General features: G+C 42.7%; 1 protein-coding gene across 1 annotated transcript in view; it reads right to left on the bottom strand.

Moving 5' to 3' along the window:
• Positions 1 to 22,256, bottom strand: part of LOC124589405 (brain-specific angiogenesis inhibitor 1-associated protein 2) — a 618,821-nt gene that overhangs the window by 394,062 nt on the left and 202,503 nt on the right. The window contains exon 2 of the mRNA XM_047131551.1: positions 11 to 86. Coding sequence (XP_046987507.1) covers positions 11 to 86 — 76 coding nt within the window. The remainder of the gene's footprint in view (positions 1 to 10; positions 87 to 22,256) is intronic.

The raw sequence follows: 22,256 nt of genomic DNA, 5'->3' as shown, positions 1-22,256 counted from the left end.
TGTTACTCACCATGCAGGGCTTTGAGGTATGCCTTTCCAGCCTGAATCAGCTGTCTCGCTCCTGGGTTGAACTTGTCTAGGATATTCTGGAACAAACAATATCTTCCTTTTATTTCCGTCCTATTAAAGATTATAATTAGTAAATGTACTACTTACAAAAAATCGCAGCTTATTATATACATGTACAACTCGTAGACAAGTAGGTTTATATTTTCGTTCAGCTCCTGCTGGGACAAGTTTCCTTTTAAACCTCTAACCATTTTCCAAAGACAGCACACAACTTGACAAATGGGATACAAAAGACTCTTTCGTACTGCTGTGTGAAGCGTGTCGGCTCCTGTCCGTACTGCGGGTGGTTAGACTCTTTCACTGTTACTAAGCAACAAAAACCAAGCAATAAATAGTAAATCAAATATAAATTTAAAAATGGCAGCTAATGATATTTTTACTGACATTAATAAGTGGTTCATACCCAATTCACTGTCATTAAACTTTGAAAAGACCCACTATATGCAGTTCAGAATTTCCAAGAGATTTCCTTCCAGTGTGGAAATAGGAGACGTGAGAGTGTAAAATTCTTGGGATTACAACTTGATAATAAATTCAGTTGGGAGCAAGATACTAACGAACTTCTAGAGCTCCTAAACAAGTCTGTGTTTGCAATGCAAATGAAGTCAGACATAGGAGATATAAATATAAAAAAACTGGCATATTTTGCTTATTTTCACTCCATTATGTCATATAGTATCGTATTTTGGGGTAACTCCACAAACCAAGAAAAAATGTTTGGAATACAGAAGCGTATAATAAGAGTAATATGTAGCGTAAATCCAAGAACATCATGTCTAAACCTATTCAAAGAATTGGGCATACTAACCACAGGTTCTCAGTATATTTATTCCTTAATTAAGTTTGTTGTAAATAATATATCTCTTTTTCCAACTAACTGCTTAGTACACAGCATCAGTACTAGGAATAAGAAAAATATACATACAGATTTAAAATCACTTACTCTTGCCCAGAAAGGAGTCCAGTATTCAGCAACGCATATTTTCAATAAGTTACCAGCAATCATTAAGAGTTTAGTTTCAGACAAGGCAAAGTTTAAAGATAATTTAAAAGAATTTTTGGTGGCCAACTCCCTCTGCCCCATCCATGAAATTCTCAACAAATGCAGTAGATCATTTTAATGAAAATTTATTATACTTTAATTTTTGACAATTCTTGGTTGTAACAGCGAAGTAACTACCTACTGTGTGAATGATGGACGTATGGAAAGCAGATGTAAGTCTCAAGTCTGTGAATAGTGGAAGTTTAATTTTAAATCTTGTACATAATTTGACTGTTCTTAGCTGAGGATCAATGAAATGAATAATTTACTATAATTTTTGACAATACTTGGTTGCAATAGCCAAGTAACTAGCTACTGTGTGAATGATGGATTTAATGAAAGCAAATGTAAGTATTAAACCTGTAAATATTAGAAGTTTAATTTTAATTCATGTACATAATTTTAGCGTTTATTGACTGAGGATCATTAAAATTAATGAAACTCAAGTTTTTATAATTACATTTTTGTAATGCGTTTATCCGACATGTTCCACACCCAGGAGGATCCTCTCTTTTGTGGGTCTATGGAATGAATAATTAATCTAATCTAATCTCAGCTTCGCGCGTGTCGCAACAAATGAGGTGCGCGTCGAGTTCCCAGCCTTTTGCAGACGTACCGGACTCGCAAACTGGTGTGTTGGCCTGGTGGCCAAGAAGCAAACTAGTGACTTTCACCTACAGACGGATAAGGTGAGGAGGGCGTGACTGAGTCCATGAACTCTGCGCCGGCAGCTGCGTGAGCGTGCGCGCAGCAGGCGTAGGCGGCAGCTGTTACACTGACGTGACAAAAGTCATGGGCTACCGATATGCACAGATAAAGTTGGCGGGAGTATTGCGCACACAAAGTAAAAAAAGGCCAGCGCTTTGGTGATTCGTGTGAAAAAGTTTGCGACGTCATTATGCTCGCACGGCAGGAATTAACAGACTCTGAATACGTAATGCTAGTTGGAGCTGGACGCCTGGGACATTCCATTCCGGCCGGCCGCTGTGGTCGATGGGTTCTAGGCCCTCCAGGCCGGCACCACGCGACTGCTACTGTCGCAGGTTCGAATCCTGCCTCGGGCGTGGATGTGTGTGATGTCCTTAGGTTAGTAGGTTTAAGTAGTTCTAAGTCTAGGGGACTGATGACCTCAGATGGTAAGTCCCACAGTGCTCAGAGCCATTTGAATCATTCTATTTCGGAAATCCTTAGGAAATGCTATATTCCGAGATCCATAGTGTCAAGAGTGCCCCGAGAATACCAAATACCAGGCGTTCCCTCTCACCACGGACAACACAGTGGCCCACAGCTGTCATTGAACGACTGAGAGCAGCGGCGTTTTCGTAGGGTTGTCACTGGTAACAGACAAGCAACACTGCATGAAAGCACCGCAGAAATCAACGTGAATGGTTTCTTTGGGATAATGCGGAAAAATTTGGCGTTAATGGGCTATGGCAGCAGACGACCGACTCTAGTGTCTTTGCTAACAGCATGACATCATCGCCTGCAGCGCCTCTGCTGGGCTCGCTAACATTTCGGTTGGACCCTAGACGACTGGTAAAGCGTGGCTTGATCAAATGTGTCCCGATTTTAGTTGGTAAGAGCTGATGGTAGGGTTCGAGTGTGGCGCAGACTCCACGAAGCCATTGACCTTAGTTGTGGACAAAGCTGGTGGGGGGTCCATTTGAACCGATCATTCACTGGAAATGGGGTACTTTCCAAGAATGATTGCCTATCGAACTTGTGGAGTCCAAACGACACATATCGAAAGTGCGATTGTTACTCGATCATTTGAGTTTCGTGGTGGGTGTTACGAGTCTGTTTACGGTGGTCACTAAAGCAACGGAAAAAAAAAATGGTTCAAATGGCTCTGAGCACTATGGGACTTAACTTCTGAGATCATCAGTCCCCTAGAACTTAGAACTACTTAAACCTAACTAACCTAAGGACATCACACACATCCATGCCCGAGGCAGGATTCGAACCTGCGACCGTAGCGGTCGCGCGGTTCCAGACTGCAGCGCCTAGAACCGCTCGGCCATCCTGGCTACGGCAAAAGAAGAGCGTTAAAAAATACTTGTAATTACAAAGTACACGTCTTACCTTAATCGTCGCCATTGTTATCGTCATGGGAAAGTCCATGTGATGTGTACGATACAGGGACAATTCCCTTTTTCCCATAGCCTGGTTAAACGCTGCCAATATCACGCAAGAATATCGGCAGAGTGTCACATGCGTTAACTTTTCCCTGCAAACGCAAGATGTTCTGGACGCCCTTCTCTTTTAATGGAAGACTTTACAGATTTCCATAACCGCTCAATATACAGTGTGTGGACGCTGGGGTCATCCGAAGATACAAACTCCACATAGTGGTTCACGAATTCGTGATCGAATTTTTCAGCTTTCAGAGTCTTATATGACTGAAACCCGTCTTTTAGTACCAGGGAGTATGAGGTGCTTTATCAGGCCCACTAAAGTGACCTTCCCTCTGGACAATACTCTGACATCGAAATACTTCCGCGAGTCTCTTTTAACCGAATACCCAAATGAGATCGATTTCACTTTTTGAAGGTCATCCTCTATGGTTCTTCCGTCTAGCTATATGAGATTCGTCAACTTCCACAACTTTATTTTCTCCACCAATTGGTACACTGTTGTTTGTCACTACCACACAATAGACTTCTCGGTAAAACCCGAAATAGTCACTCACGTTATTTGCGAATAACTCACTTTCTGATGCTGTTGCCTGCAAGTCAATTCTCTCAGGTGGATACGCATGGAATGAGATTTTTCCATGTGAGAGAATCCACCGAAGAAACGTCAGGAACACCGGACACCACACTCACTATCCACAGAAATCGTCTGCGTTTCCCAAGCAAGTCACAACTATTTCACGGAGAACAGAGCAAGTAAATGAACAACATAAAACAGATAAAAATGATGATCACAAATAATTGATCAAAACGCGCCGCGAGACTCGCATGATCGAGTTACAATCGCACGTTCGATATGTGTCGTTTGGACCCCGCGATTCAATAGGCAATCATTCTTGGAATTTACCGGAAATGGTTATATTCGGCTACTTTGGGGCCATTTGGAGACATTCATTAACTTTATGTTCGCAAACCACTGTGTCATTACGCCGGGCCACAATTGTTCGCGATTCATTTGAAGAACGTTGTGGACAGTTCGGGCGAAATATTTGGCCACCCTAATCGCCTGACATGAATGCTATCGAACATTTATGGGACGTAATCGAGAGTTCAGTTCCTGCCCAAAATGCAGCAAGGGCCTTTTCGCAATTATGGACATCTATAGCGGTAGCGTGGCTCAATACGAGTACTTCTGCAGAGGACATCCAACGAACTTGTTGAGTCCATGCCACGCCCAGTTGCTGCACTACGCCGGAGGCTTCCGACGTGATATTAGGAGGTACCCCTTGATTTTTTACACCTCAGTGTATACTAAGCAAGAAACTGCCGGCTCGCGGGAAGTGGCCACAGAAAGACTGGTGTATCAATGGCCATTTGGGGCACCCGATGTTCAACTAAAAGATCTATACCCGGTGACCACGTTTCAGAACTCTGCCTGTCATAGTGAGCTTGTGTCGCGAAGCTGACTTTCAAATATAGTACAATCTGTTTAGCGCTATTTTCTATTAAGCGCCGTCACCTTTTATTTGGTGGTTAATACTTGTCGACAGCCTAAGAAGATAGTGGACTATTTTTCATGTTAAATGGTTTCCACCCACAGTAAGATTTTTTAAATTGCCAGTTAGAATTAGATTTTTTTGCTTATGGTTTAAATTGACCATTTATCAGTTTGTGTCCCAGGGTAAATTGTTAAAAAAAAAGTTCGATACAACTGGTCTCACCTTTCTTAGTCAGCGTGTTTGGCTCTAAATTTTTGTGACGTGGTTTTGGTAACTTGTTTTATTTGGAGCTCTGCTTTGCATAATGTTATTTGATTAGTCTCCAATCATTTACACTGTCTTTACAAGTTTCAAGCTAGCTGTATTACTGTTGTACCAAGTTCGCCAGGACTCCCCGTTTGACTGTTCAAGAGTTTACAGCCATCGCCATAAATTATGGCTGTTAGCGTTTTAACTACTCCCTGCTTTTTTAAGTATTATTTTAAAAAAAATGCCGTCAGACACAAGCTCTGCTTGAATTCATTCTGGTTTTTATTTGTGCCATTTAATATATTCAAGTACTTGTTGCTGATGCTTGGCTATTCCAGAGTTAGCTGCTGCTGGCTGATGGTTGGCTATTCCAGAGTTAGCTGTTGCTGTCGTAACGTACAAGCAGTGTTGGTTTAACTTGTTTATTTTATCCATGCGGTTTACATTATTTATTTGTGTGCTGAGTGATTATTCTAAACTTCTTCTGAATACATGCAATGCAGTCTGTAATTTTGGCGAACTTAGAAGAAGTGTTCGCTTTGTAAACTGATTTTGTGTGTACGTTAAGTGTATTTCTATTTTATGTTTCAGAAGTATCATTAACTGCGCTACTCAGTATAGCGAATTTAGTATTGCGAACTGGTGGCAGCTTTGAGTCCTGCCCGCATTTGTATTATTGTAATATCTGATTTAATGAGCATCTGCTGGAACTGAATAGTATTGTTATTTATTGTTGTGCGCAGTGCTGAGAAACTTAAATAAAATTGTCTTTATTGTGGGAATGATGTTTGAGGGCTTGCAACAACTCTTTAACCATCTTGCTCTACGAGCGTCTCCCTATGAATTTATCTTACTTTCGTCAGCAAGGTTTATCAGAGAAAGGTGTGCTTGAGGCTGCAAATGTCTGGCTTTCTAAATGACTTAGAGAAGACAGTCCTCAGAGCAATCTTCAGTCTTACCATTTTATCACAGTGGGGTATTATTAGTGATAAGATACGCACCTACTAGGATATGTTGAAGCAGGACGCTCAAGATTGTGAGATCAGAAGTGGTAGTTTAACGACCATTGATCTGGTACAACATCCACCCAGAACATAAGGTTTGGATAGATCATTTAAGCAAATGGTGGGATGGTCGCCAATCTCAGCTTCAGATAATATGATGTGCAGGATTATCCGTAAGCACCTCTGGGGTTACAAAAGACGAATACGCGAAAACTACAAACCATACCGAAGAATGACATTTATCAGTGGTTAGAGCATCTCCATACTTTTCGATTCATCATTTCAACCCGTATCGATAGCTAACTCGATCATCTGGTCACGTACAGCCTCGTTGAAGTTCAAAGTAGTGTACGTTGGTATGTTGTAGTGATCGCGAAAAATATTTTCGCAGGCAGGTGCAATGACCAACTTTTGAACTCATTAAATATGTTGATGATGAGAAGAAGAAATTAATGGCACTGCAAGACTAACGTGTAAAAATGTTTGAAAATTGGGGAAGGAGTGGCTTATTGCCAAGGATCAAGGTATTCAAGTATCTGCTGAAAAGAAGAAGCAAAGTGCACACAGTTTTTGCTTAGCAGTATGGATGGATGTGTTATTACCCAGCAATTTCTTCGGTATTATGAACCACTGAAGAAAAAACCAACATTGAAAGAGCTTCACTGCTTCTGGTGCACAGAAATGGGGTTTCATTCCGGATCCATTCTCATATGGGACCCTAAAAACAAAACGTCACTACATCATTCAGAAACGAACTGCGGAAACTTCTTGTAAGTATAGTCAAATTTTCGTAATGAAGCTTATCTCAACATACAGATGAATAAAGGATCTTCTGCTACGCTTTTTCCTTGGTTAGGGGCCACAGTCGTAATTCGTCATATGCATGGCCACGCCGTAGCTGCCGAGGGCACCAGTAGAGGCCGGCGTGTCAGAACATTAAGACAAATCACCTCTCCGTATTGTCACATCGAATTAATTTCCGCCTGCGGATGGGCGACCCAATGAAAATATTTCCAAAGCAATCAGCTGTCACTGCTTTCCGGCCAGCAGCAGCATCGAGGTCTGCTGCGTAGCAAACACTGCCCATGTTGGGCACCTCTAATGGGAGTCAAAAACATTCAAAACACGCTCTCTCCATCGACACAGAGTGTCCAGCGAAGGAGTCCCTTATTTTGAAATCAAATATCTCGAAAACTAAGATCGACAGCCGAGTGAATCAAACGGTACGTTTATTGTGAAAGGTGTAAGAATTTTATACAGGAGTTTCGGAATAGTTTGAAAAGCTGGTAACACATGGAGCTGTACGCTGTGCAGGTCGTACAGTATCAGAGTGCAAAAATAAACTCATCCTCTGCAAGCAGTCTTCACAGTCACATCACAATCTTTTAGAAATGTCCACCACTCTCAGTATGGATGTGGCGAAAACAGACAAATTCGCCATCATGTGCTGTAGTGACTTAACGTATTTAGATGCCTTACAGACCGCCGATTCAAGCTAGCCGAGGATGATTGGATGGTTTCGGTAGGCAGTGTCTTTTAATGCGCTCCACAAAAAGAGGTCACAAGGAGTCAGATCAACGACAATATCAGAAACTGACTCCACCTTGATGCAAAACACTTTGTTATTTGTTTATTTCTTTATTTTCCCAACCTAGTTTCGGCGACAAATATCACCATCATCAGTGGATTTTTTTAAAACATGCAGAAAATAGCATGGTTCTAAAACACAGTGACACATTATTAAATTTTCACTACACGTGTTTGAAATATAGTTTTCTATGGATACTTTCATACTACCTTATTTATTGTATGTTACAGCATGTTTCTGAGAATTATTGTCGCTGCTTGCGACATATTTTCTGTGCGCTTTTTTTTGTTGTTGCCGTTTTTACTCAGAGAACATGATATCATCTGCAACTGTGTGAGCGGCTGTTACTAGACAAAACACTAAAAGGTGAACTTCGTATGTTAGCAATATACACTTGGGGTTGCGATAGCGCAGTGGAATCCAGGTAATTGGTGTGTACTGAGCTGTTACTTACCTATTCGTGTACTCACGTTCGTTGGATGGTATGTGGCTGATTCTATACACATAAAAACAAAAGTTTCGCACTTTGTTTATGATCAAGAATATTACGCCATCTTGCTGTTCGCGTGTTTCGTGAGAGGTGTATTCCATGAGGCGAGAAAGGCTATGAAAACTGTAGCGGGAATTAGGCGACTTCTGTCCCTTATTTATGTCTGTGTGTGATGCGGAAGTGGTTCTTTTGCGTGTGTGTGCTTTCTGTTCTGTGTCCTAGGTCAGTTCTCACAGAGCGGTAAAGAGTGTGTTGTTGCAAAGTGTTGTGTTTTCGTTTACTACATTTTCAGATCTGGCAAACATCAAAGAAGTGATGCACTTGTTAGTTGTGATGTTACCTGGCCCATTCTTGCATGAACCACTCGGTGCTTGGTCGATCCCGCAGCGCTAGCTGTGTGACACTTTTTTTCAAAATTTCAATGTAACGTTCACTAGTGACAGTTTTTGCATGAAAAACATTCAAATAATGCGTCTGCTCCATACTAGAGCCCAAACAATAAATTTGTGGGAATACAGTGGTTTCGCGTCGCTAAAAATAGATTTTTCGGAACCCCAAAGTCGCCCTTTTTGGTTATTCACTACTCCATTCTCGTGGAAGTGTGCTTCACCTGTGATCCACATGCATCAACATCGAATCCTTCATTATCAATCAATAATGTGGTTCGCATGTTGAGCCCGCTTTCGCACAACTCATGCCGGTGGAACAATAGTGGCTTTAGATTTTGAACTGGAAACGTGTGCAGGCTATGTCTCAATACTTTTGCATGCTGGAACGTTCCAAACCAGTCTCTGTTGCAATTCTTCGGACGGATTTCCTATGATTTTGCTGAATAACTCTGCAAACCATGGCGACGTTGTTAGCAGTACTACAGTCGGCCTACATTCCCCGCTAGATAATCGGCCAACCTCCCTGTGTATCGGAATCTGGCGAAGAGCTTGTGAATGGTTTTCACATCGGATCCTTTTGGAACATCAAATAGTGCTTGGAAACTGCGCCTTGTTGGCGCAGGACTGTGTTCTGATCTTTTGTATTTATTATTTAATTCTCTTAATGTTCAGCTATACCGAAGAACTGAAATTTGTGTGCAATAATTGTCCTAACTATATAGTGTTAGGACAATGTTTAAATTATTACGTAAGGGAAACTACATTACAGTACCAGATAAATGTTACTTATCTTGCAAAGTCTGCCTCAGTGCCTGGGTTGGCGTCATTGTTCCTATATAAACCGTTAGAATATTCCGACTAGGTCTTTTAAGATAACAGATCACTGGAATATTGTGTTGCTTTTAAAGGCAGTCTTTATTTATTTCTATGTTATTGACACAGTTTTTACAACATAACTTCTCAAAAATACATTGTGCAACATTCTTAAAGTAGAAGAAGAACATGGTCGATCAGAGAGTAACATGTAACAAAATTTATGTCAGTTAAACCCATTCTCTCCATCTTAAGATGTCTAAAAGAACTGTGATGCACTTGGTACCAAAATCTATATAAGTATTATGAACCTAGCTTTCATCACCTTCTAGAACAGGACGTAATAAAAATTAATATTAACATGACCGTCTTAATTGAAATAATTTTTTCATATTTAGTTTGTATAGTGTTTTCTGAAAATAATTACATACATGAAGATTTATAACAAAGGTTGAAAATTTTGACAATATAGAGAATAGCAGTTTCCTGCAATCTTATCAGATCGATTTAATTATCGATAGTGAAATTAGAAAAATGATAAACATTATTATATATTAATTATATTTAAATTATATATATTATTACATATTATATATTTTTATATATTAATAATATTAATCAGAAAATTAGACAAAGACAAAAACTTAGTTAGAATGAAAAATGAAGCATATCAATATTGTCTTTACTGTAGAGTGGTTTTTAGATCAATTGTGTGGACAACTATGATTACTAATTTTCGTGGTTCAAGATCGACACAACGAAATGGATCGTTATGAATAATAAAAAATATATTATCAGAATAATAGACTTATGGCAATCAAATGACTTCAAATACATCTTCAGATGTGAAACATACAATTTAAGTGTGGAAATTCACCCAAGTCTGGCCAGAATCTGTACGAAATGGAACATTTCAATTGATCCAGAATGAGATTTTCACTCTGCAGCGGAGTGTGCGCTGATATGAAACTTCCTGGCAGATTAAAACTGTGTGCCCGGCCGAGACTCGAACTCGGGACCTTTGCCTTTCGCGTTTGGTAGAGCACTTGCCCGCGAAAGGCAAAGGTCCCGAGTTCGAGTCTCGGCCGGGCACACAGTTTTAATCTGCCAGGAAGTTTCATATCAGCGCACACTCCGCTGCAGAGTGAAAATCTCATTCTGGAAACATCCCCCAGGCTGTGGCTAAGCCATGTCTCCGTAATATCCTTTCTTTCAGGAGTGCTAGTTCTGCAAGGTTCGCAGGAGAGCTTCTGTAAAGTTTGGAAGGTAGGAGACGAGGTACTGGCAGAAGTAAAGCTGTGGTACCGGGCGTGAGTCGTGCTTCAGTAGCTCTGTTGGTAGAGCACTTGCCCGCGAAAGGCAAAGGTCCCGAGTTCCAGTCTCGGTCGGGCACACAGTTTTAATCTGCCAGGAAATTTCATTTCAATTGATGTACGCAAGTTCCAACGAGGCAAGATTCATTAAATATTTCAGTACCAGGAAGACACGTTGTAGTGGGGAATACATTATTTAAACCTCTCCCTCCGTTACACTAACCTCATTCGCGTTTCAACAATGGAAATGATCGTTCTTGTCTCACAGACTCTACATATTGCGTTTACAGCGCCATCTTTTATCAACTTTTCGAATTATTTCGAAACTTCTGTTTAAAATCTGTGTAAAATTGTTACAGCTTTCACAATAAACACACCTTTTGTTGCACTCGTCTATCGATCTCAGTTTTCGAGGTATTTAATTTTAATGCCAGGGGCTCCTTCGCTGGACATGTTGTATGTCTCTTTTCCGCATGTGTTGTAGTTTTGGTGCAGTCGTGTTCTGAAACACTAGAGGTGCTTATGAATAATCCTGTACAAACAGTTAAAACGATTACGTACAGACATGTGATGCACATTACTCCCTGTCGTTAGGTCAATAAAATTAAATAAATTACATTTGCCAAATCGCAAATAACAGTAGAATACGTATGACAGGACGAACGCAGGGAACCAGAGAACGAAAGTTCCATGACACGATATGATAATTTGGCATCAGAAAATGAGGTGATGCAATTATTTTCACTTTCAATACGTTTCAGAAAAGTGAATAGTTTACAAGTGAAATTATAAATATAATGAATAGCTGAAGTTGCTTGACGTCGGAATTAGTCAATATCAGCGAACAACGTTAACATCAGGTTCATCATAATAGGCGACTCCGGTGAATTTCTAATGAAGTAATGTTTAACGTCCTGTTGACAGCGAACAAATAAGAAAGACATCAGAAGCCCGATCGGCACAGTTATGGTAGCATTCACCTTGTGTGAATACAGGAAACTACTGGAAAGGTAAATGTGGACAGTACAACAAGGATTTGAACAGTCATTGTAAAATGATGTAGGATGGCTTGTAGATTAATAATGCTGTCTTCCTGGCATTCGCAAATAACTGTAACTCGTCTAAAGATGAACTGTTTATCGAAAACGGTAGTGAGCTAAAAAGAAAATTATCATGAGCTCATGGTGGTTTTAAAACATACATATATACTGCAAATATAAATATCATTCCTTCAGAAGACTGAATAAGTCACTACATGAAATTCTTGTGTAATCTGGATGCAGAAAAGACAACGCAAAGAATGCGGAGGAAGGGACAGATCTAACAGATTTAACAAAATTAGAACAGTCATTCAAGTCAAACAAAAAATAGAAAAACACCTACATTAGATGAAGTTAACTGAGGGCTGATAATTTACGGCGAAACATTTCTAGAATTCTGAGTGCTCCACCTATATAACACGTGTTGGTTTACAGGTGAAACACCGAAATAATGGAGGTGCGCTAAAGTCATTTCATTGTTAAGAAACGAGAAAGAAGATGCAGAACTAATTGTAGGGCAACCAGTCTTCTGGATGCTTCTTATTAACTCTACAGCAAAATAATTAACGTCAGGATTTCAAACATCTGTGATTCTGTTTCATTAGAACAAGAGGCACGCTTCCGAAAAGGAAGCATAGCTGCTGACGATGTTTTCATTATGAAACAAGTTACACAAAAAAGATGACATTTTAATTTGGAAACAAACACAGCACTTACCGACTTCGAGAAGGCATCTGACGGCATCAACAGCAAAAACTCTGGTCAGTAATGGAGCAAAGAGATTTCGCTAGTGGCAGACAACAATGCAAACTAGCCACAGACTGCACACAGCACAGCCAGTGATTTTTCATACAGAGCGCTACGTGGCGTTACCAATAAGAAAACCTAAACAGCCTACTTACAGTTTATACAAAAACACCAAAATAAGGATAGAGACAGGCAAAGAGCTGACACGAGGAAATTGAGATAAAGCAGGGAGTAAGGCAGTGCTGTAGTATGTCACCAACACTGTTCAACGTCTACATCGACGACCTGGTCAGGTAGTGGATGATGGACAGAATACCTCAAGGCATAAGAATTGGGCCAGGCAAATTTCTAAGTACAATTCATTTTGCTGAACCATTTAATCAGATAGGACAATGAAGAAAAATTAGAAACAGTGGCACGTAGCTTAAACAATACAAGCCTAAATTACAATCTAAAGATATGAACAGGAAAATTAAAAGTAATGGCGTTTTTAGGAAAGTACCTTGCAAGGAATAAGATAGTCATAAATAACACAATAATAGAACAGGTCTCCCATTTCCAGTAGTTATGATATGAGATAACTTTTGAAGAAGAGGAAAACATAAAGAAATTAACATCTTTCAACCAACAGGTGGCTCGATAAGAAGAACAATAAAGACTAAAACTAGAAGAGAAACTCAAATGAAATTTTATAAAATCGTTGCACTATCCACAGTACTATATGGACCTAAAAGTTGGATATCAAGGTCAAAAGACCTAAGACACCTTGAGACGTCAGAAGTGAAGTTCATTAGATCGGTGAAGACATAACAAGAAACGAAGAAACAAGGAAAGAACGGGGGACGGGGGATTACAGCCATTAACTGAAAAGGTAATCCAAAAACGCAGGATTGGAATCTCTCGACATGCAGTGGTATACAGTCCTATTGGAAGAAGGCGTATAAGGGGGCCGAGGAGGAGATGCTGTGTCCAGAACAGGCCACAAGACCTAATCTTGGACTGGCAGAATAAGATGATTTGTTTTTCATTACTACACTGACGGAGAAAAACCGCTACACCAAGAACTAGTTGTGCGACATGACGAAGATTGGTAAGAGTGTTTCTGCCTGTGAAACATGACGTCTATTCAAGTTTCGCGCAAGTAGCATAACAATGTCACTAGTAGCGCCTCTATCAGGACGTAAATCAGGTACGCTTTAACTGTCGTCAGCGTTAGTTACCTTTCAGACTGGTGAGTTGATGTCAGTCAATAATGCGTTTAAAGTGACAAAGAAGCCATTATCGACACCTCGCCGAGTTCGAAGAACGAAGTGTAATGGGGATACGACAAGGTGGATATTACTTCCGCAAATATTGCAGGAAGTCGTAGCAGGAATGAAGCCACTGTACATGACTGCTGGTAGCGGTGGTCACGGGACTGTACTGTCGCAAGAAGACCGGATTGCCACGTGGCACTACCGACAGGAAAGACCACTGTGTTTAGCGTATGGCTATGGTGCATAGTACTGCATCTGTAGCAGCAATCTCAGTAGTAGTTGGCTCCACAGTAACATCAGTTACTTGAAGGACAGCTTCGTGCGTTCCACTGACCCAAAACCATCGGCACTTACGACTTTGGTGGCGTCAAGCGAGAGCTCATTGGCGGGCAGGATGGAGGTCTGTTGCGTTTTCTGATGATAGCTGGTTCCTGTCTCGGTGCCAGTGATGGCCGTGTCTCGGTTAGAAGGATGTCAGTTAAGGGCCAACCTATTTGCGTTCTACACACACTCGACCAACACCTGGAGTTACGGTCCGCGGTGAGGTTTCGTATGATAGCAGGACCACTCTCATAGTTATACCACGCATCCTGCCTGCAAAATTATACGTCATTCTCTTGATTCGGTCTGTTGTGCTGCCATTCATGAACAGCATTCCATGCGGTGTTTTCCTGCAAGATAACGCTCGCGCACATACCGCTGTTGCAGCCCAATATGCACTAAAGAGTGGCGACATGTAGTTTTGACATGCTCGATCGCCTGATCTGTCTCCAGTAAAGGACTGATCGGACAACAACCCCAGCGTCATCTACAACCAGTATGAACCGTCCTGTATTGACCGACCAACTGCAACAGGCTCGGAACTCCGCCCCACAAATCGACATCCGTCAGCTATACAACATAATTCATGCACGTTTGCACGCTTGCTTTCAACATTCTGGTGGTTACACCGGTTATTAATGCACCAGCATTTCACATTTGCAATGGCTTATCTCGCACTTACATTAACTCGTGATCTTGCAATGTTTCTCATGTTACCGAGGTAAATGTATTCCCTAAATTTCATTACTCTACATTAATTATATTTTGGTATTGCGATTTTCTTCCTGTCATTGTATGTATCGCACAAACCAGATGTCAGTTATAAGAGTCGAGGGGCATGAAAGGGAAGCAGTGGTTGGGGAGTGAGACAGGGTTGTAGTCTATCCCCAATGTTATTCAATCTGTATATTAAGCAAGCAGTAAAGGAACCAAAAGAAAAATTCGGAGTAGGAATTAAAATCCATGGAGAAGAAATAAAAACTTTGAGGTTCAAAAGATGGTCAAATGTCTCTGAGCACTATGGGACTTAACATCTATGGTAATCAGTCCCCTAGAACTTAGAACTACTTAAACCTAACTAAACTAAGGACAGCACACAACACCCAGTCATCACGAGGCACAGAAAATCACTGATCCCGCCGGAAATCGATCCCGGGAACCCGGTCGCGGGAAGCGAGAACATTTGAGGTTCGCCGATGACATTTTAATTCTGTCAGAGACAGCAAAGGACCTGGAAGAGCAGCTGAACGGAATGGACAGTATCCTGAAAGGAGGATTTAAGATGAATATCAACAAAAGCAAAACGAGGATAATGGGATGTAGTCGAATTAAATAGGGTGATGCTGCGGGAATTAGATTAGGAAATGAGATGCTTAAGCCGGCCGGTGTGGCCGACCGGTTCTAGGCGCTGCAGTCTGGCACCGCGCGACCGCTACGGTCGCAGGTTCGAATCCTGCCTCGGGCATGGATGTGTGTGATGTCCTTAGGTTAGTTAGGTTTAAGTAGTTCTAAGTTCTAGAGGACTGATGACCTCAGCAGTTAAGTCTCATATTGCTCAGAGCCATTTGAACCATTTTTGAGACGACTAAAGTAGTAACTGAGTTTTGCTATTTGGGGCGAAAAATAACTGATGATGGTCGAAGTAGGGAGGATATAAAATGTAGACTGGCAATGCCAAAGAAAGCATTTCTGAAGAAGAGAAATTTGTTAATATCGAGTACAGATTTAAGTGTCAGGAAGTCGTTTCTGAAAGTATTTCTGTGGAGTGTAGCCATGTATGCAAGTGAAACGTCGACGATATATAGTTTAGACAAGAAGAGAATGGAAGCTTTCGCAATGTGGTGCTACAGAAGAATGCTGAAGATTAGATGGGTAGATCACATAATTAATGAGGAGGTATTGAATAGAATTGGAGAGAAGAGAAATTTGTGGCACAACTTGATTAGAAGAAGGGATCGGTTGGTAGGGCATATTCTGAGGCATCAAGGGATCACCAATTCAGTACTGGAGGGCAACGTGGAGGGTAAAGATCGTAGAGGGAAACCAAGAGATGAATACACTAAACAGATTCAGAAGGATGTAGGTTGCAGTAGGTAGTGCGAGATGAAGAAGCTTGCAGAGAATAGAGTAGTATGGAGAGCTGCATCAAACCAGACTCCGGACTGAAGACCACAACAACAACAGTGTATCGCATATTTATTTATAGCAGCTATAAATTAATCCTTCTCTATCAGTTGCTGCCGTAGTGATTAGTGTGTTCCATTGCTTACGTCTTAGCACTGGTAGCCACAAACAGCTGAGACTCGGTGAATCCCAGGTGGCCACTCTTCCGCCACGGAGTTGGAAGAGTAAGTTTACGGCGGATGGAAAGTGAGGAGAGGAGTTATTGGGATGCGCGGAGCCGTGTATCTCGCGGCGGATGATGGATTCTCGGGGTCGTGGGAACGGCTCCCGGTGTCCGCGGCTGCAATCAATCAGCGCAGGCCAGCCGGTGGGCGGCAACCTGTTCCTCTGCTCTGCCGCCCGGCTGGCCACGTGGCAGGCCGCCAGCCGGGAACCTGAGTGTGTCCGCGGCTGCAGGGGTCGGGGGCTGGCACACGTCTTCCTGCCGGCCCCAGGAACACTGAGGGTGAAATACAGCATACCCGCAGCGTGGGCTCTGTTCGCGAAAAGTTCCAAGTGTAGTCATTCAGTTACCGGTCACATTTATTGTTGTTCTAGACGAACGACAATCGTATATACAGGGTGGTCCATTGATCGTGACCGGGCCAAATATCTCACGAAATAAGCGTCAAACGAAAAAACTACAAGGGGGAAACTAGATGGGGCTATGGTTGGCCCGCTAGATGGCGCTGCCAAAGGTCAAACGATATCAACTGCGTTTTTTTTTAAATAGGAACCCCCATTTTTTATTACATATTCCTGTAGTACGTAAGGAAATATGAATGTTTGAGTTGGACCACAATTTTCGCTTTGTGATACATGGCGCTGTAATAGTCACAACCATATGGCTCACAATTTTAGACGAACAGTTGTTAACAGGTAGGTTTTTCAAATTAAAATACAGAATGTAGGTCCGTTCGAACATTTTACTTCGGTTGTTCCAATGTGATACACGTACCTTTGTGAACTTATCATTTCTGAGAACGCATGCTGTTACAGCGTGATTACCTGTAAATACCACATTAATGCAATAAATCCTCAAAAGGGTAACCGTCAACCTCAATCCATGTGGCAATACGTGTAACGACATTCCTCTCAACAGCGAGTAGTTCGCCTTCCGTAATTTTTCGCACATGCATTGACAATGCGCTGACGCATGTTGTCAGGCGTTGTCGGTGGATCGCGATAGCAAATATCCTTCAACTTTCCCCAGAGAAAGAAATCCAGGGACGTCAGATCCGGTGCTTCGACGACCAATCCACCTGTCATGAAATATGCTATTCAATACCGCTTCAACCGCACGCGAGCTATGTGCTGGACATCCATCATGTTGGAAGTACAACGCCATTCTGTCATGAAGTGAAACATCTTGTACTAACATCGGTAGAACATTACGTAGGAAATCAGCATATATTGCACCATTTAGATTGCCATCGAGAAAATGGGGGCCAGTTATCTTTCCTCCCATAACGTCGCACCGTACATTGACCCACCAAGGTCGCTGATGTTCCACTTGTCGCAGCCATCGTGGATTTTTCGTTGCCTAATAGTGCATATTATGCCGGTTGACATTACCGCTGTTGGTGAATGACGCTTCGTCGCTAAATAGAACGAGTGCAAAAAATCTGTCATCGTCCAGTAATTTCTGTCGTGTCCAGTGTCAGAACTGTACACGACGTTCAAAGTGGTCGCCATGCAATTCCTGGTGCATAGAAACATGATACGGGTGCAATCGATGTTGATGTAGCATTCTCAACACCGACGTTTTTGAGATTACCGATTCTCGCGCAATTTGTCTGCTACTTATGTGCGGATTGACCGCGACAGCAGCTAAAACACCTACTTTGGCATCATCATTCGTTGCAGGTCGTGGTTGACGTTTCACATGTGGCTGAACACTTCCTGTTTCCTTAAATAACGTAACTACCCGGCGAACGGCCCGGACACTTGGAAGATGTCGTCCAGGACACAGAACATTATACATAGCACACGCCCGTTGGGCATTTTGATCACAATAACCATACATCAACACGATATCGACCTCTTCCCCAATTGATAAACGGTTCATTTTAACACGGGTAATGTATCACGATGCAAATACCGTCCGCACTGGCGGAATGTTACGTGATACCACGTACTTATACGTTTGTGACTATTACAGCGCCATCTACCACAAAGCGAAAAAAGTGGTCCAACTAAAACATTCGTATTTTTTTATGTACTACGCGAATATGCAATAAAAAACCGCAGTTGATATCCGTTTGACCTATGACAGCACCATCTAGCGGGCCAACCATAGCTCCATCTGGTTTCCCCATTCAAGCTAGACGAGTTTCGTTCTTTGTAGTTTTTTCGTTAGACGCTTATTTCGTGAGATATTTGGCCCGGTCACTATCAATCGACCACCCTGTATATCTACACCAACATACAAATTGCGCAAGCCACCGTGTGGTGCGTGGTGGAGGGTACCCTGTACTAGTATTAGTCATTTCCTTTCCTGTTCCACTCGCAAAAAGAGTTAGCGAAAAACGACTTTCTATATGCCACCGGTCTGCAGCTCGTGGTCTTGCGGTAGCGTTCTCGCTTGCCGCGCACAGGGTCCCTCGTTCGATTCCCGGCGGGGTCAGGGATTTTCCTTGCCTCGAGATGACTGGGTGTTGTTGTGTTGCCTTCATCATCAACATCATCATTCATCCCCACTGCGGTCGGAGGAAGCCCATGGAAAACCACCTCCGCAAGGACCTTGCCTAGACGGCGGTGCGGCTCTCCCGCATAGTTCCCTATGCTCCTCGGAGTATGGGAACTCAACATCATCATATGCCACCGTGCGAACCATAATCTTTCTAAAATTACCTTCGTGGCCCCTTCCACGAAATGTAAGTTGGCGGCAGTAGAATCGTTCTGCCGACTATCTCAAATGACAGTTTTCTAAAGTTTCTCAACAGTGCTCCTCGAGTAGAATGACGCCTTCCATACAGTGGTTCCCATTTGAGTACCTGAAGCATCACAGTAATATTTGCATGCTGCTAGAGCCTATTGGTAACAAATGTAACAGTCGGTTATCACCTGCTTCGATTTATTCCTCTAATTGGACCTGGTGAGAATCCCAAACACTTCAACAGTACTCAACAGTCGGTAGCACTAGTGTCCTACACGCAGACTCCTTTGCAGATGAACCACACTTTCCTAAAATTCTCCGAATAAACCGACAACCCATTACAAACCTTACACGATCAATCAATTTTACATTCCTTAGCAACGTTATAGCTAGATATTTCATTGGCATGACTGTGTCAGGCGGGATGCCACCGACGCTTTATCCCAACTTCAAGGATTTGATTTTTCCTGCTCATCTGCATTAACTTATATTTTTCTACATTTAGAGGTAGCTGCCATTCATCACACGAACTATAAATTTTATGTATACCATCTTGCATTCTTCTACAGTCATTCAACAATGACAACTTCCCGAACACCACAGCATCATCAGCAAACAGCCGCCGACTGGTGCTTAACCTGAAACTTCTTGGCATTTTAAAACTGTCTGCCGGACGAAGACTCGAACTCGGGACCTTTGCCTTTCACGGGCAAGTGCTCTACCAGTTTTAATATACCAGAAAGTTTCATATCAGCGCACACTCCGCTGCAGAGTGAAAATCCCATTCTGGAAACAACCCCCAGGCTGTGGCTAAGCCATGTCTCCGCAATATCCTTTCTTTCAGGAGTGCTAGTTCTGCAAGATTCGCAGGAGAGGTTCTGTGAAGTTTGGAAAGCAGGAGACGAGGTACTGGCGGAAGCAAAGCTGTGAGGACGGGGCGTGGGTCGTGCTTGGGTGTCTCAGATGGTAGAGCACTTGCCGACGAAAGGCAAAGGTCCAGAGTTCGAGTCTCGATCCGGCACACAGTTTTAATCTGCCAGGAAGTTTCATATCAGCGCACACTCCGCTGCAGAATGAAAATCTCGTTCTGGAAACATCCCCCAGGCTGTGGCTAAGCCATGTCTCCGCAATATCCTTTCTTCCAGGAGTGCTAGTTCTGCAAGGTTCGCAGGAGAGCTTCTGTAAAGTTTGGAAGGTAGGAGACGAGGTACTGGCAGAAGTAAAGCTCTGAGTACCGGGCGTGAGTCGTGCTTCGGTAGCTCAGTTGGTAGAGCACTTTCCCGCGAAAGGCAAAGGTCCCGAGTTCGAATCTCGGTCGGGCACACAGTTTTAATCTGCCAGGAAGTTTCATATCAGCGCACACTCCGCTGCAGAGTGAAAATCTCGTTCTGGAAACATCCCCCAGGCTGTGGCTAAGCCATGTCTCCGCAATATCCTTTCTTCCAGGAGTGCTTGTTCTGCAAGATTCGCAGGAGAGCTTCTGTGAAGTTTGGAAAGCAGGAGACGAGCAAAGCTGTGAGGACGGGGAGTGAGTCGTGCTTGGGTATCTCAGATGGTAGAGCACTTGCCGACGAAAGGCAAAGGTCCCGAGTTCGAGTCTCGGTCCGGCACACAGTTTTAATCTGCTACGAACTTTCATATCAGAGCACACTCCGCTGCAGAGTGAAAATCTCATTCTGGTGCTTAACCTGTCCGTCAAATCATTTATGTACCCAGATGAGCGAAAACATTTTGACCATCTGCTTAATAGCTCGTCTGTCCATCTTTGGAACGAAATACATCACTGATACTGCGTGTCAGGGATCAGACAGTTTGTTGCTAGGTTTGTAGAGGTATGTAGCATTAGATGTCTACCCACAGGTCGTGTAATCCACGTAAATAATGGGGCCGCAGTGATGGCGCCTGATAGCGACCCAGATGGGTTCCATAGGATTTACATCACGTGTATTCGGTCGCCGACATATCCACGTAAGTTCACTATAATGCTCCTCAGACTATTGTAGCACGGTTCGGGCTCCGAGACACGGACAATTAAACTGCTGAAAGATGTCATCGCCATCGGGGAAGACATCGAGCGCGCAACCATGCAGGTGGTTCGCAGCTGTCAGCGTATCTTCGGTTACTAGCACAGGTCCCATGCAAGCACAGGAGAATGTCTCCCACAGCATAATACTGCTCCCACGAGCCTGCGTCCATGGCGAACTACCCGTTTCGCGTCGCATTCACCTCGACGACGGCGTTTCTGGAGACGAGCACCTACATCTACATCTACTTGACTACTCTGCAATTCACATTTAAGTGCTTGGCAGAGGGTTGGTCGAACCACAATCATACTATCTCTCTACCATTCCACTCCCGAACAGCGCGCGGGAAAAACGAACACCTAAACCCTTCTGTTCGAGCTGTGATTTCTCTTATTTTATTTTGGTGATCATCCCTACCTATGTAGGTTGGGCTCAACAAAACATTTTCGCATTCGGAAGAGAAAGTTGGTGACTGAAATTTCGTAAATAGATCTCGCCGCGACGAGAAACGTCTTTGCTGTAATGACTTCCATCCCAATTCGCGTATCATATCTGCCACACTCTCTCCCCTACTACGTGATAATACAAAACGAGCTGCCCTTTTTTTTGCACCCTTTCGATGTCCTCCGTCAATCCCACCTGGTAAGGATCCCACACTGCGCAGCAATATTCTAACAGAGGACGAACGAGTGTAGTGTAAGCTGTCTCTTTAGTGGACTTGTTGCATCTTCTAAGTGCCCTGCCAATGAAACGCAATATTATCCATGTGGTCTTTCCAACTGAAGTTGTTCGTAATTTTAACACCCAAGTACTTAGTTAAATTGACAGCCTTGAGAATTGTACTATTTATCGAGTAATCGAATTCCAACGGATTTCTTTTGGAACTCATGTGGATCACCTGACACTTTTCGTTATTTAGCGTCAACTGCCACCTGCCACACCATACAGCAATCTCTTCTAAATCGCTTTGCAACTGATACTGGTCTTCGGATGACCTTACTAGACGGTAAATTACAGCATCATCTGCGAACAACCTAAGAGGACTGCTCAGATTGTCACCCAGGTCATTTATATAGATCAGGAACAGCAGAGGTCCCAGGACGCTTCCCTGGGGAACACCTGATATCACTTCAGTTTTACTCGATGATTTGTCGTCTGTTACTACGAATTGCGGCCTTCCTGTAAGGAAATCACGAATCCAGTCGCACAACTGAGACGATACCCCACAGGCCCGCAGCT

This window comes from Schistocerca americana, chromosome 2, assembly GCF_021461395.2.
Source record: "Schistocerca americana isolate TAMUIC-IGC-003095 chromosome 2, iqSchAmer2.1, whole genome shotgun sequence".
In the NCBI taxonomy this organism is placed as follows: Eukaryota; Metazoa; Arthropoda; class Insecta; order Orthoptera; family Acrididae; genus Schistocerca; species Schistocerca americana.
The sequence above is the reverse complement of the archived record's forward strand: the minus strand, read 5'-3'. Positions and strand labels throughout refer to the sequence as shown.